Source organism: Helicoverpa armigera, chromosome 18 (genome assembly GCF_030705265.1).
Source record: "Helicoverpa armigera isolate CAAS_96S chromosome 18, ASM3070526v1, whole genome shotgun sequence".
NCBI classification, from domain to species: Eukaryota; Metazoa; Arthropoda; class Insecta; order Lepidoptera; family Noctuidae; genus Helicoverpa; species Helicoverpa armigera.
Window position 1 is genome coordinate 3,657,601 of NC_087137.1, and position 16,506 is coordinate 3,674,106.

Sequence of the window (16,506 nt, forward strand, 5' to 3'; positions counted from 1 at the left end):
GTTATATTTACTTTACTTGGCAACATTAATAGAGCTGGAGCAAATCTCACACTGTTTCGGTTAGTTACGGTTTTTCACAAATATGATTTGATCGATTAATTAAGGGTTAATCTTTGACGAAAAAACAAAAATTAAAGAAACTAGTTAAATTTTTTCTATAAAATAGATTTTTTACACCACTAGCAATAGCATAGTATACGAACAACAGTAAATTATTTTTTTAGGGATATGGTGGGTAATTCAAATTGCCATTCATTAATCTCGACTATTATCTTATTTCTGTATCATTCCTTCTGACTTTCTTATTTCTTGTGTGTGTAATAAACTTTCCTGTTTCTACCTTGTACACCCTGGAGTATCATTTCGCTCCTGACTCGACATCTGGCACCTTCCCTACAGCCTACAGCCTTTATCATACGTGTAGTGTACCGTGTACCTAGCTGCATATTATTGTGATTGAAGTAAGTATAACTCAATATTGGATGTAGATTCAGCAATTCAGCGTTGAGATCCGTACCTACATAATAGAGTTCCCATCAGTTAATACAAAAAAGCGCAAGGATGAATTAGGCATGTAATACCATTTTCTATATCTACTAGACAGTTTAATGAATTGACTGAATTTATAATTACGGAACTATAAATTATTGTATGTACTTAAAATATTATGACTCATGAAAATTCATTAAGGTAAACCTACTCTACCACTTACCTATGTAGGTATTGATTTGAACGACACGATAACTAAATGTTACCGAGGTACGTGTTACAATGTTTGGAATAATTACTCAAATTAAAAATGTATGTATCGCTATTTGAGCGTGAATGAAACGAAACTGATTAAAAGTGGTCTCAAGAGAGCGAAATATCAGTACCTATAACAAGAGTTGATATCAGATAAAACGGTTAACCATCTATAAATTCGAAAGGTGTACCTACTCGTAAGTGAGAGTACGTAGATACTAAATATATATAGATAGAGCTCTTAAAAATTAAGTTATATTTAAGTGGGTACAGAAAAGAAAAAGAGTATCAGAGAGACATGTATTAGGATGGAAAACAGGTAGGTACATGCCTACCCAGCCTTTTCGTGGTTAGTTGGTGTCAATAACATTAATAGAGCCTTGTTTATTTCTTCTAACTGAAGGCTTATCATGTTTAAGGACATATTTTTTTGACACTTCATATTATTTTAGGTTCAGTGCCACATACAGACAAACATAGGGGTCAACATTTACAAAACTACTCTTTTTGCAAACATAGGGAACTCAATAAAACAAGACCAATATTATTTTTAATTTAATATTTTATTGCTTAATCAATTAATTTAACAATTAACATCTAATTAATGTTTAACATTAATTTAGTTGGAATTTCTTAAACACTATCAAGAATCATAGAACAGATCATTTTTATATCACAATATGTACAATGGAATGTTTTTGTTGGAAATTAGTAGCGAAATGTCAATATGGTCTCCAAACTTCTTGGTTGGCTGCACCATAGAGGCCGTGTTTGACTTCATCATTAGGCTCGCAGCTTTGCACCATGCCACTAGCTTCTCCGGTCCCCTGTAGCTCCGTGGTGATAGAGATGCCGCCGTCTATATCGCTAATTTTGATTTCGCTCGGGAAACATTGTTCTAGGTTGTGTTTGTCCCCCGAGCTGTGTAGATGGACGTGTATTTGGTTTTGGTTGACTGTGGAGTAGAGGTTCGGGAGGATCATCTGAGGGTTGGGGTTGATGTATGGCGCGTGGGACTGTATGCAGGTAGGGTTGTTGTTGATGTTGTTATATTGATAGTTGTTGTAGTTGTAGGTGTTGCTGGGCCACGAGTTGTAATAGTTGGGGTCGTATCGCTGCGCCGGCATGGCGGGGGGCGAGTTGAGCTCGGTGAGCGCGGACCCAGTGCCGCTGGGACTGCCCTTCACGTAGCCAGGAGTGCTTGGCTGGAAGCCGCTGTAGTCCGAGTGGCCCAGGGGGATTTCAGGTAGTACTGTGGAAGAAAGAACGGATATCATTAATGAAGAGTTTAAAATCTTATTCAGTAGATAGCTTAAAATGAAGTCAAGTGAACGCATTCCTCTCAATAATATAATAAAAGTTGCTTCAAGCATTCCATGTAAGTAGGAATGGAAGAGGAAGACCACTAGGAAATATTACGAGATGATGTCAAAAAGGGCATTTAGTTAGCAATAAACGTGAGAATAACCGCTGGCAATTATACGCTGCGCTCTCGTTTTGATCAAATCATTTGTGCTGAGGGCTCTAGTTCATAAAATAATTGAATAATACAAGGATTATAGGTATGTGGCAGTTCGGTCCCTATCATGTGGTCAACCGCTCCATTACGGCGGGTAACCACGGCTTCAATGGAGGAAGTCCGTTTATCAGTACATATTTAACAATGTGTGACGCAAATTCATATCGTATTAGAAAAAAACAATTAAGTATACCTAATTGGAAGGAACGCAAGGAGCAGCGTTAATTTGTTTTGTCGGTTGCTGCGATAAACCTACTAACTCTATTTTGAAAATTCTTTTAGCAATAGAAAGACACCTTTTTGAGTCATAAGCTGAAGACAGTTTATCCAGATACTTTATGTAGTTCCCCCGGGAAGCAGGTAAAACCGTGTGCAACAGCTAGTCAGTATACCGGAGTCTAATGTTTCAGCATGGTCTCATTTAAGCTTGATAAAATATTTAGTATTGTATTTTCCGTAATGACTTGCAATAATACGAATTGTATCAAATATGGAATGATTCATTTTCATGAGAATTAATTTCAAAGAGAACACACCTACATTGCTATTACACAGCCCTTTGTGTCTACGGAAAATACCAAGATACATAAAGTTCAAACTAAGAACCTTTTTGAGGCACTTGTCTCACCGGCAACGATTAACGAGTAACGAGTAGAGCTAGAACTAGAAACGAGTTAACGAGACGCGGGGAGCGAGTGTGCGTAGTTCCGATATTTGTGTAGCTCGGCTATAAGCGAGTGTGCGTGTGAGGCGGGCGAGTACTCGCATCACTCGCTCGCTAGATACGCACTGTAGAGAAATGACCACTGCTTGCTCTCTCGGCGTGAGTTCTAAACGCTTGGCGAGTGTCGCCGAGCGAGTGTTATCTTCCATAGATTTTGTCGCTCAGCGACAAACTAGTGAAGCGAGTGCTCGCCGGCAGTGTGAACAGTCAGCGATCAACTATTTGTATATGCATCTCTTTTATTCACACGGAAAGTATATCTATTGTACGTTTCTTGAGCGAGAAAATAGCCGATAGTTAGTCGTTTTCTCGTCTTTGGTGGGACAACTGCCTGAAGCCGGTTAAAAATTATCGAAGAAACAACTAAAATTGACGAAAAGGAATAGAAGTGATCTATTGTCATCAGTCGGTCACAAATGAAAACTATCGAGTCCAGCCTTTTTGATGGTAACAGTTTATACGGAAAACTTAGGGTAAAGTCAATGAAACTGTTAAAAAATCGTACCCGAGACTTTGTATAACACCTACGCATATATGCACCTATGTGTTATTCATATATGAGTACTTAATACCTTTGTTTCTAAGCAGTTACCTATATAAAGTCACGTCATTCTACACTGGATCATTATAGTTCATATCTATTCTAATTTGAAATATCTAGGGGAGATGTTCCCAAAACGGTTAAGCTAACAAAAGATGTTGAATAAAATAACCAAGAACATTACGTGCGACTTGTATTTGTACCTATAGGGTTGTTTATATAATAAACTTTGGAAAACATAAGATAGTCTTAGTAATCTTCTTCAATATTCTGAAAAAAATCAAAAAAAATAAACCCCTTCGAAATACCCGCTTTGCCCTAGTGGGGGTCCTAAAACGGGTAGCGCCTTTGGGCAAAGCAGGTAATGAATGAATATATGTGATAAATTAATTAGAACACATATCAAAGCCTCCTATAATGCTATTATCCAGGAAATCTTTATCGTTAATTAGTCTCCTTAATTATGTTAAACATTTTTCTTATTTTGATCAGTCTAGATCACTTTTTTACTCTATCAAATGTTACATTTTAAATTATAATTCAACCAGCAGATAATTTTATTAAAAATCAGAGAAAACATATTTAAATTTCTTTTTCACGCTGTTCCTGTACTTCTTTAGCTCTCTGTGGCTTCCTTTTTCTTCGATTAGCTTTCTGTGGGATCAATTGAGGAAGTGGCCCCTTATTTCAAATCGGGTAGTCACCCGTTATGCCCCTACCCGTTTTGCCCAAAAGCACGTTTTAAATTTCAACTACCTTAACCTTAAAATAGTAAACAAGGAGACCACTAAGTATTCACAATTAATAAGCATATAACATGCAAAATGATAATACAGAACTACGAAAACCGTATCTTGCACCATATTTGAGTAGTCAGCACTAGCATAATCCGATTTTTTTTAATAAACTCTGCAAAAAAAATTTTTTACGTCTTGCCTCGAAAACGCTCGCTCTAGGTGCGCGAGCCGACTGACCGTGATCAGCAGGGGGATAGTGCGCCACTCTACACTCACAGGTTCACACTAAGACCTATAATATACGAATGGCAAAGCCTACCCGTTTTAGGAGGGGTACCCGTTTTAGGAACATCTCCCCTACATTATTGCTCTCAGATGGCAAAGATTAATCTTTTTAGTATAGTGTATAAATATGAATATACTGTATTCATTAGCAATTATTTACTGCCGTGATATTGCTACATAGATAGATAAATTATTATATTAATAGCCCGAGGAGTGTGGAATCGATGTATTGATTCTTTAAGAAATTATCATGTGCTAGATTAATCCAGCTCATTTGCGACTCTGAAACTGCATGGCTGCATACCTAGTAGATCATTTGTAAATAATCCGCGAATTTCGGACACACCAAGTTAGGTTGAAACGTTTGAATATCTGCAAATTAGCTGAATACCTAGTTATGAGATCTCTTATGAAGAAATGTTTACAAAGAAACATGTCAACATCTCTATATTCTAACTAAGGGTCTGCTGGAAGAGATTTCAGTAGAAATAAGCAATACCTTAGTATTATTTTATGTTACTTCTACTTCTGTCACGTGTTTACTGAGTACATAAATGGTTAAATAAAAAAGATAATTACCTGTAGGTATATGTATAGTGGGGTCCGGCTTGTAGTAGGGCGGTTGCAGCGGCGCGTACGCAGGGTACATGGAAGCAGTCGACGGGTAACCCGTGTTCCACTCGCTGGCTCCCAAGATGTTCCCACTCGTTTCTGGAATTCAAAATAAAGTAAAATAAGATTTTATTTTAAGAAAATAAAAAAACTTATGAATATTAAATCTTGAGTATTGATTATTATTAAAAAAAAAACTGCAGTTACGTTAGTGGAAAACTGACTAAAGGAAAACTAACTAAAAGGAAAATGGATAGATGAACCACTGACAACGGTGCTCAAAAGAGGTCCCTAAGAAATGTTCTGAATAAAAATGGCCACTCTTAGTTAAGTTTGATATATTTTCCTACAATTCTAGTTGTTACGGATACAACTTATCCTTCAATAATTGTACACCCAGACTTTCCCATTTGCCATTTTTGTTAGATAACAATTTCCAAATTCAGGACAGATTATGTTAGAGGAAAAGTATTAAGGTTAACGTATGTTATATTAGCAGGATAACTTCAAAATTGTGTTATTTAATGTAATAATTAAACAATGTTTGTTTCTCTGAAATATCCACTGATAGCCTAATTTAGTGGAAGTTATAAATAATGTAGATTATGTTAGTGGAAAGGAAACAAATAAATTGATGTTTGAATTCCCAAAAAACCCATTAAGCCGGAACAAGGAATCGGTAGTTTCCACTTAGTAGGTGCAAACTCACGCGTTTATTTAAATTAGGCTGATAATGAGATAATCTCTTTTCGAAAGTCAACAGAAAAGACAGCCTTCCAAACGCCCACCCTTCGCCACTTCCTATATGTTTTTGCTGGGAAGAGATGGCGCAACAAACTCCCCAGCAACACATGTCTTGAAAGCTTGACATTTATTTCTCAATATTTACAAACATTTTTATTTACAAAAAGGACTTCTCCACAGATTTAGTATATGCTTCGCCTAGTATCGTCACTTTGTCTGAGGATGTCAGATATTCTATTACAATTGTACCTAAAACAATACTATGATAAATAATCCAATATCGAAGCAGATTACGCACTTATTCACATTTGACGTATTTCCCAATAAATGTTAATACGGTGTTTCTATTCAAGTCGGCTATTTATCTGCGTAAAACAAATTCACGGTTAATTTCCAATGACTGGGCAGATGTCAACATGTGTTTCGCGAATAAATATCGTTTACATTTTAGTTCTCAACCTCACCTGAAAAATACGTATGCTTTAGAACGAAATTCATGTAGTAAAGAAATCGGAGTGTTCATTTTTTCCTATTTGAACATTACTGGGGAAAAATATTTGTCTATTTTACCTCTGCTTAACATATTAAGAAAAACTAACGCAGTGATTATAGGTACTTAACACATATTTATTGCATCATTGCACTTGACACGTTTATACCGGAACCTGCTTTTATTACAGAAAGGCAATTCAAGAGATATGCAACATTTCCGACACATTAGTCATATTGAAAGCGAAACATAATTAGTATTCCGTACTCAGGGTTTCGTGATTTCTTTAATCGTAGTATGGCGTTAGTAAACACATCTATACTTACTTCTATACTAATATAATAAAAAAGTTTTTTTTTGTACCCCGGAGGCTCCGAAAGGACTGAACAGATTTGAAAAATTCTTTCAGCGTTAGAAAGCTACACTACTCCCGAGTAAGATAGGCTATCTCTATATTTAATCCCGGTACCTACGGGCAGTAGGTCTCAAAGGATGCGGGTGAAACCGCGGGAAAACTACCAACTTTGTAGAGGTTATAATATCATTGATATAAATTATGTTTATCACGTGTACGGAACTAGAGGTAACGGCTTGGGATTGCCGGCTGATTCATCAGTAGATGTACTTGATGAAAGTGAGGCCGGGCGCCCAAACAATGCGAATTGCCGCACTCAAGGTTGGCGACACCTGTTTTTTAAGTAGGCTGCGGATTAGGTTTAGATTATGGCGAGGCGACTGGGTTGATCGACTTTTTTGGGTCTATGCTCAAAAACCTTAGGTATTTTGAGTTTAGGAGCACGGCTATAAGAATAGGAAAGTTTGGAAGGCATCAAGCCAGTTCGGGTTCGAAACCTTGACTTTTCAAGTTGGTGTCGTTTTTCCAACTGGGATGAACAAACTATCGGAGGTCAAACAAAAATGAATGCAAAGTCATGGTTGCTCAACATATTTTTTCTAGTGAACTCATTTTGGTTTTATCCCATATAATAAATTATAAGTAGAATTTCCCAACAATTTCTCAGATTTTTTTCTGACACATGCATTATGAGTAAGTGAATTGAAATCCTGGTGAAAGTGCATTATTTGTAAATCAATGCGACCTTGGCGTGCTGCCAAATACTTTGAGCGTTTCGAACTGTTATGAGCTATAGTGACCTGTAAGTGCCTAAGTTTATTCATTTTAGGTACATCAGTAAATACCAGGTTAGCTAAATAAACACGTTTTATGTCTTAGCATTCTAATCGGACCCGAGAGGTTTACGATTCGAAGATTCTTTTTGGCATTGAGAATAATTATGGAGATGTATGACATGGGGTGGCAAATATAAGTAAAGTGAAGAATAAAAATATGTATAAGTCCCTCTTATATGTTTGAAATTGGAACATCGTGACACCAAGCATAAAGCTTGTCTGAAAGGAAAGACCCCAATTAAATTGAGAACAAGGGAAAATTCAACAGTCGATGTAGGTATCCCTAATGGTCATTCACCGCTTGCAAATTCAGAAAAAAGTAGGTACCTAAGTATGTATATTTGTCTTTATTTTCACCACAAACCTACGACTAATCATAAAACGCACACAAACACACGTAGTCGCACACCAAAGACACATTTACACACCGACGATGATGCACAACTTAAAGGGTGTTTCCAAAACGTGCGTCGCTTACGTTATTATTCTGCCGACGAACTTCGATGCGTACTGACTCAGTACAACTCCGAGTACTAGGTATTGATAAAACAAATCATTATTATGTTAATTCGTAAGTTAGCTTTGTTTCTATATGCGTTTGTACAAGACTTGTGGCACGTACACACTTTATTCAAATTCGCGCCTACAATTTTGGCGCTTTCGTAGTAATCACAATGCATTCATCGCCGTTAAATTATACGGATTTTATCTTTAGCTCAGTTTTGTAGCGTCTGCTTTTTGTTTAGCCAGACGTTGATTGTTTTATGTTTGATTGATTAATGATTTATGTTAGTTTATGTCTAATGTTTGGAATTTTAATAATTACGAGGAAAGAAAGCTTACACACTCATGTATAAAATGTGACATGATCATTTAGTCACCAGAATGTTTGAATTGGTTGTAAGACCTGTGATGTGGCACAAGTATATTAAAAAGTTAATAACGCTTGACTTCGTAAAAAATAACATGAAACATGATTTAAGGGTCTTGACAAATTCTTATCGCTTGCACTGGCATCAAACGGCAAGAACTACCTACACTCTTTTATTTAGAATCTGAGATATTATTTTTGGAAGTATTCCAAGTATTCTGGGAATTACGTGGCTTTGGTCACGTTTTTAGTAAGTATCTAATGAACAGGAAAAAATTTAATACTCTTTTATGACGAAAAATATATAAGACTATCCCCGTTTGACATAATTAAATATGCCTGTTTAGTCACAGTCTTCATTATTGGGCATTTACATTAAAGTAGGCTTTTCTATTAGAAATATAGAGTTATAACAGGCTATTACTAATATAACAAAGAGGAAAATTTTTTGGTTGTTTGTTTGTACCCTGGCTCCTAAAACGGTTAACCGATTTGTAAAATTCTTTCTCCGTCGGAAAGCTCTCTTCCCGAGTAACATAGGCTATTTTTTAGGTATCCCGGTATGGACAGAAATTCTCACGAGACGCGGATGAAATCGCGGTAAGCCGGCTAGTATCTATCATATATTTGTAGTAAGGGCCTGTTACATAGTTAATTTATGCAAAAACACTACAAGTTTATAATAAGGATTTACCTATTTACAATCAATTGTTGTGGTATTTAAATAGTTTCCGTGAAATATGTTATTATAATCACACATTGTAGACAGCACCTAACCAAGTAAATTAATTAACAATAATTCAACTCTTTGTTAGCGCCACAAACCACAAGTGCTTAACACATAGTAATTACATAACCTATGGCATTACGATAGTACATAGTTTATTAACTAATATTTCGATGTGATTAATGTTTGTTTAGGTATATAGCGATCTGACAATTATTTACCTACTTAATATTTTTTGCTAAAGTTTAACTTTAAGGTTAAAAAGCTAAGCAGGTCGCTTAGTTAACTGAAACACATTAGGTACTTAAGTGTCTACAACCAATAGGTTTAATTATTTCAATATAAAAAACTTACTCATAAACAACTAAGTGACTAATAAACGCCCAGTTTCTGCAAAAGTCTAACAGATTAATTCCAGCAATTATGTATATAAATCTGTCGTAACTAGAACTTCAATGTACAGTACACTGTATATTGACGTAAACTGACCCTGGTAATACCCAGCGTTCATAAATCTTCCTTTCTATTCTATTATTACAATAACAACACTTTATGTTAGAAAATCAGAGTATTTATAGGAACTTTATCTTGTTATGGTAATATGTATACGTATATTATGGAAAACATATGCATAAAAATAATTGTATAACATGTGTTTTCCAATCTTTTGAACTAAGTATGCTTCGGAATCCCTACTAATATTATAAAAGCTTTCACAACTAAACCACTGAACTGATTTTTATAAAATTTGGTACAGATATAGAAATGACCTTGAGAAAGAACATAGTATAGTTTTTATCCCGGACTTTTGAAGAGTTCTCTTGGAAACACGATATAACCGAACTCCGAAATATTATAAATAATATTATAATAACATTACATATTTTTTCACTTATAAAAAAATGTGCCTATTTGATGAAGGACATGCTATTAATTTATTGAGTTACCTTCGCGAATAATAATATAAGTAACAAAAGAGTGTGTCCCTACTAAAGGCTGCCCAAGGTTTCATAATTCGATGACTCTATTTTGGATCAGTGTAGGTCAACGCTATGATTCACCAGTGGGGTCACTGATTCATCCATTCATTAATTCAGATCAGTTTTATATTTGACAACTTGCTTGGCACGTAGGTACTTTATTTGAACACGTTGGTTGTATTTTTCAGTTATTTGCTATACAATAATTAACATAGCTAAAAAAAAAAACGTAAAGATGTCACGTCAAAAAAGTTATTCAATAGAAGGAACAGCCTGTACCTACTAGCATCGATTCTCGTTTACCGATTTTTCTGTATATCTGTCCACTAATACTGAAATAAGATCTGTGGCAGTGGTGCCAACTGGGATGGGTTTTTAAAAGCATTTATATTTCATTAAGGTTTTTGTAACATGATTAAAATATTAGCGACATTTTATTTTTTGGGAGACTTTAACACTGGTCTGTAGCATAAGCACTAAGCGGTACAAAGTTTAAAATTATCAAGCAAAAAACTCTGCATAGGTACATTAAACAGCACATACGTAACACAGTTAAGGAAAAAAAAAGGTATACTACTAATCAGCCCAATTAACATAACATAACTGAACGTCATAGATCATCATACATAACAGTATAATAAATCAATGATCCACTGCTGCAACACTATCGCTTGACATAAGTGATTTACGTCAATGGCGTGACATCTGCGCCTGAGTCACTCGTTAGCGGTCACGGCAAACCTCTTTGGTAATTAATTCACAGAAAATTGTGTTCAGCCAATGACCTATATTTTTATATTTTGTTGAAATCGCAAGTGTATTTTTGGTAGATAGGCGTTAGAGAATACGGAATTAAGATGTAGCTGGGCAAGCTTCTTCTATACTAATATTATAAAGCTGAAGAGTTTGTTTGTTTGTTTGAACGCGCTAATCTCAGGAACTACTGGCCCGATTTGAAAATTTCTTTCAGTGTTAGATAGCCCATTTATCGAGGAAGGCTATAGGCTACTTTTATCCCGGTACGGGAAGTATTTCCCACGGGATGCGGGTGAAACCGCTGACAGAAGCTAGTCTTAGATAAAATACTCTCGTACATAAGTATCATAGTAGGCCACCATGTTCGAGAAGGACTATAAAAATAAAAAGTATAAAAAATATAAAAGTAAATTGTAATGATAGTGTGTATGTTTTTAAATAAATAAATTGTAAGATTTACCAGGCTTCTAAAGTTTTGCGTGTTAATCAATAAGAGGAGAAAGGGGAAAATGTGATCTTGAACTTCATCTAATGAATACAATAAGTACAATAGTTACAAGTAGGTAAGTAATAAGAAAATAAACTTATGAAACTCAGCACTCGGCTTGGATTGCGTACCTTAGGTACAAGAAGTTAGGCTATATTTTATAAAACCCGCGAATGGCATCAGATGCAGTAAATAAAATTGGTTTTCCCCAGAACTTCGAGGTAGTTGATAACCTTGGCGATGCATCTATAGGTACTACTGAGATAAATAAACTACTGTGTTACTATTACAATTTCGATAGGTAGGTATAGGTACTACTCGGGGGATGGACTGTTGGCTGTGTCATTCGACATAGCCAACGCCTTCAACTCTATTCCCCACTCCACTATACTGGAGGCCCTCCGCTTCCATGGGGTGCCTCTGTATTTGCGGGGACTTTTGGCGGACTACCTGAGGGACCGCACTGTCCTCCTTGTGGATAAGACGGGCCAGCTCCGACGTTACGGCGTCGAGTCCGGTGTCCCACAGGGCTCTGTTCTGGGGCCACTCCTGTGGAACATCGGATTCGACTGGCTCTTGCGGGAAAACCTCCCCCGTGGCACGTCTGTCATCTGCTATGCAGACGACACCCTTCTGACTGCCCGGGGGAGAAATTTTGCAGAGGCGGCCAGCTTGGCCTCGGCGGGCGGTTCACTAGTAGTGGACAGAATCTCCCGCCTAGGGCTGACGGTGGCGCTGCAAAAGACCGAAGCCGTGTTCTTCCACGGACCTCGGCAGCATCAACCGCCCGACGCTCATATCCATGTGGAGGGTGTCCGCATTGGGGTGCAGCCCCAGATGAAATATCTGGGCATAGTCCTTGACAGCAAGTGGCACTTCAGCGCCCACTTCAGCGGGTTGTCGACGCGCTTAATGAAGACCGCGGGCGCCCTCTCATGGCTCCTCCCGAACATCGGGAGGCCCGGCGACCAATGCCGTCGTCTATACGCCGGCATACTCAAGAGTATGGCCCTGTACGGGGCCCCAATCTGGGCAGACTCACTGTGCAGACGGAGAAACGCCGCTGCCATCCGAAGGCCACAAAGGGTCATTGCGCAGCGGGTGGCGAGGGCGTACCGTACAGTGAGCTTTGCGGCGGCGTGCGTTCTGGCGGGAACCCCTCCTTGGGAGCTCGAGGCTTGGGTGCTCGCCAGAGTGTACGACTGGAAGGCGGCGCAGAGGGCACTAGACCGGCACCCAGACCCAATAGAACGGGAAGAAGTTCGGGAGGAAGCGAGGGAGTTAATAACTGGCCACTGGGCCGAGGATCTTGCCTCGGCAACGTTCGGTCGCCGGACGTTGGATGCCATCGGGCCTGTTCTGAACGGCTGGCTCGATCGGCGGCATGGGTGCCTCTCGATGCGTCTGGTGCAGGTGCTGTCCGGGCATGGTTGCTTCGGATCGTACCTGCACCGGATTGGGAGGGAGGAGACTCCACAGTGCCATCACTGCGACGCCGAGGTGGATTCGGCAGAGCACACACTCGAGGTGTGCCCATCGTGGACTGAACCCCGCCGCACCCTGGTGGCAGTAGTCGGGGACGACCTCTCACTTCCCAGCGTGATTTCTGCCATGCTGCGAAGTGAGGAGGCATGGGAAGCGGTGGCCTCCTTCTGTGAGGACGTCATGTCACAGAAGGAGTCAGCGGAGCGCGTGCGGGAGAGCGACCCTCTCGCGGCGCCGCACCGCAGACGAAGAAGGGGTGGAAGACGGCGAACACAACGCCCGTCTCCATCCGCCCTGGGGGGTGATCAGCGGGCGACAGGCGCGGGGGTGCCACCGCCTGCATTACAAGGATCGCCCCTTGTGCTCCGGCCATCATAGGGACCCCTCCTCACTGGGGGGAGGCATGAGGGGCCTGCCGTGAGGCGGGCAATCGCCGGAGGGGGACTGGACGCCATAGATTCCCAGACCCCCTCCACTCAGGCGAGGTCGGAGTGCCGCTGGGCCTTTTTAGTGGGTATACCGGGAACGTCTTTACCGGGGAGTCCCACATACCCCTCTCTCGTCCCCCGACGGGAAGGGGATGCGTAATAGCATTTTTAGCCCAGCGACAACAAAAAAAAAAGGTGTAGGTACTACTCGGACTTAGGTTGCTGTCCTCTTCTACTTATTAACTTAATTATCGAAGTGTATGAACGTTGTACAGATTATGGAATCAAGCTCCTTATAAAGAAAAAATCAATAGTTATCGCCTTTAGGTAAATCTTAATTTATTGTGGTCCAATTTAATTCATGGCAAAATCTAATTCATTCACATCTTATACCATATTGTATTTAATAGCTAGAAGTGTAATGGCAATGTAACAAACTCTCCCCTCACACATTATCGCTGTTGGCAGTATTTAACGCACTTCATCAAGTCAACTATTGCACAGGAATTAGAGCGGTTTTAGATGATGAACCCACCCACTCAGACGCTCATAACTGGCTTAAAACAACCAGTACATATGCAATTACAACCAGCAGTTTATTAATCAAAAGTGTATTGGATAATGATTTTCCCTAGTCGATACCACTCGCACGCACCGGCGGCCGCACTGTGCGATTCCACTTCATTTTGTGGTGCAAACGAGGACCAAGTCCTAATTTTGCGCGCTCGAACATGAAATTAAAATCGGTTTAATGTATAAATGTGATATGCACTTAATTAATATTTAATTAGGTGTCTAAATAAAAGCGCTCTGTGTTGCCCGCTGCGGTAACGATTGTGTTGCCATGTAAAATTATGTACTGGTAAAAAACGTTTGTCATGTCGGATTTGAGGTTTGGTTTGAAATTGTTTTATTTTGGAGTTGAATTGTGGATTTTTAGACTCAATAGGTACATTCCGGTATATTCCGGTTATATGCAGGGAATATGAAGGAAATAGAGCAAATATGGGACCTTAGAAAACTTAAGAAGTTATGCTGACAAAATGCTTGTTTAGCAAAGCTTCTGTACGATTTCTCAGCCATATTTCTGGTAGTATAAGATCGTAAACTTACTAAAACAACATTCTTAAAACACGAACATTACCCAGTATAGCACGGTAGTTATGAAAGCTAGCTGTTAACATAGGCACGGACAGGGAGCCTAGGCCTGCCGTTGACGTGGGATAATTACCGGCCGTCCCCCGCGTTCCCCTCCCCGGCCACCTACACCCCCCCTCGCCCCTGCGACACCCACGGTAATGTCACATTAACACTGCTACCTCCGGGCGTCCGCGTGGAAACTGTCAAAACATCGCGTCCTGTTTAACGAATATGAAATAAATGAAAATAGCGATTAAAATTGGCCATTCGCTGTGGAACTTGCCGTGTTGTTTTATGGAGGAGGGGTAATTGCGATTTTGTGTTGAGGTATTTAGAACCAGGAATATTCAAAGAATTTTGGTCCAATACATATACTCTAGAGGTGGCACTCAATCTCATCAAATGTCACAACAACAATTTCACAATTATTTTGTCATAGGTTTATAAGATTTAATCTGGATCGTAGTCGACTTTACTTCTGCTTTCTTGTTTACTACTGACGCAGACTTTAACAAACCTTTTTTACGCTTCTTGTTCCAGGGACGTTTTCGCGACTCATAATAGAAAGTCCAAACCACCACCAGTACGAAACCATCTCAAGTCTTGACAGCAAAATTGCCCTACATCTTTATGTATGTAGGTACCAAAAAAATATATATCCTAATTAAGACCATAGTCCTACATATAGGTTAACTACCGTCACGTCACCGTTGTCGCGCACAAACACGTCTGAGCCAATCAAGGGCGTTGATTAGGGGCGGGGGCTGTAATTAGGCTCCTTTGATCGCGACGCCCGTTCTTGTTTAACATGTGATTAGACGTATAATCGATGTAGGATGCGGTGACGGAAACTATGGAAGCTGTTCCGGTTTCCGACTACTTCAAGGAATTGTTCGTGGTCTAATTATGTTACTTTAGTTCGTTGATCAATGTATTCAAAAAATTGTTCCACTGTTCTCGCTTGCGGGAGTGTCAGACTCTGCTGACCTACTGCTGTTCCTTTTTTGAATAATCACGCGGGATCAAGAAGTACTAATGCTATCCTGGCACAATATTGATAGAGTTTTTGTCTATCTTTAGTTTTTATCTAAAACCCCAAAAATACTAAAACCTTTTATGAATTTAAAATCAATAACCAATCCCATCGCCAAGAAAACCCCTACAAGTATCAAAACAGAGTAAAACAACACACATAGTTGGCTGAAGCTTTATAAATCTCATTATACTCCCATAAGAATATTCTCACCCCTCGGGCGAGAGTTTTTGTTTTTATTGGTGATCACTTACATCGTAAGTTGGCGTAATTCGATACATCCTGTGCTTGCCGGCCCACGGTGGATACAGAGCGAAAGGGCCTAACTGCCGTGTTCCCAACGAAAAAATCATGAACATGCTCATTGTGATGGAGAACACAATAAGAATTACTAACTCTGAAGGTACTGGGAAATACTGCGATTTGTAATGGGAAAAGAAATTCTTCATGGTGTTTTAAAGTAGAAGGAACTGTCAAAAACATTAACATTAATAATAATAAAGATAACATTAAAATAAGTTAAAAGTTCGATTGACCAATAAAACAGTATGTAATCCGCTGGACAAACTCTGAAAGGGTGGATTTACAGTCAAAATCTGTCTGCTTTCAATTAGGGCTGCCATCCGTCCGAGTTTCTCCGGATTTGTCCTCGTTTGGAGGCCGTCCGGGGACCGTCCGGGCGGGGTTTCAAGAAGTGTCCGGGGGAAACCCGGACACTTCATGTAGGTAAGGAAGCACCTCATTGAATTTGAGTATATGAATGACAAATTAGGTATTATTTTGTTTAAAAAATCGTACTCTTTCGGGGGAAAAATGCGATTTACGCCAAATGTCCGGGTTTTTTTAATGTTTGTCCGGGTTTGGCGAAATTCGAGATGGCAGCCCTACTTTCAATAAGCATTGAGAAGGTCGAGAACATCTAGAATTTCTTCTTTGTTTCAGAAGAGGCCTTGTTAAGAGATGTACAGTTGGAGGGTAAAAAGGCTGATTATGATACAGCCTACTTTAAATG

General features: G+C 39.2%; 1 protein-coding gene across 2 annotated transcripts in view; it reads right to left on the reverse strand.

Annotated features, from left to right (window-relative positions):
• Positions 1-1,294: 1,294 nt before the first annotated feature.
• LOC110378113 (runt-related transcription factor 3) overlaps positions 1,295-16,506 on the reverse strand; it is a 49,963-nt gene continuing 34,751 nt past the window's right edge. Inside the window, exons 5-6 of one of the 2 annotated variants that reach the window (XM_064039181.1) lie at positions 5,130-5,261; positions 1,295-1,996 (exon numbers count right to left, since the gene is read on the reverse strand). In XM_064039181.1, the coding sequence (XP_063895251.1) occupies positions 1,467-1,996; positions 5,130-5,261 (662 nt within the window). In that variant the 3' untranslated portion in view covers positions 1,295-1,466. The remainder of the gene's footprint in view (positions 1,997-5,129; positions 5,262-16,506) is intronic. The other variant, XM_064039182.1, reaches the window with a different exon arrangement.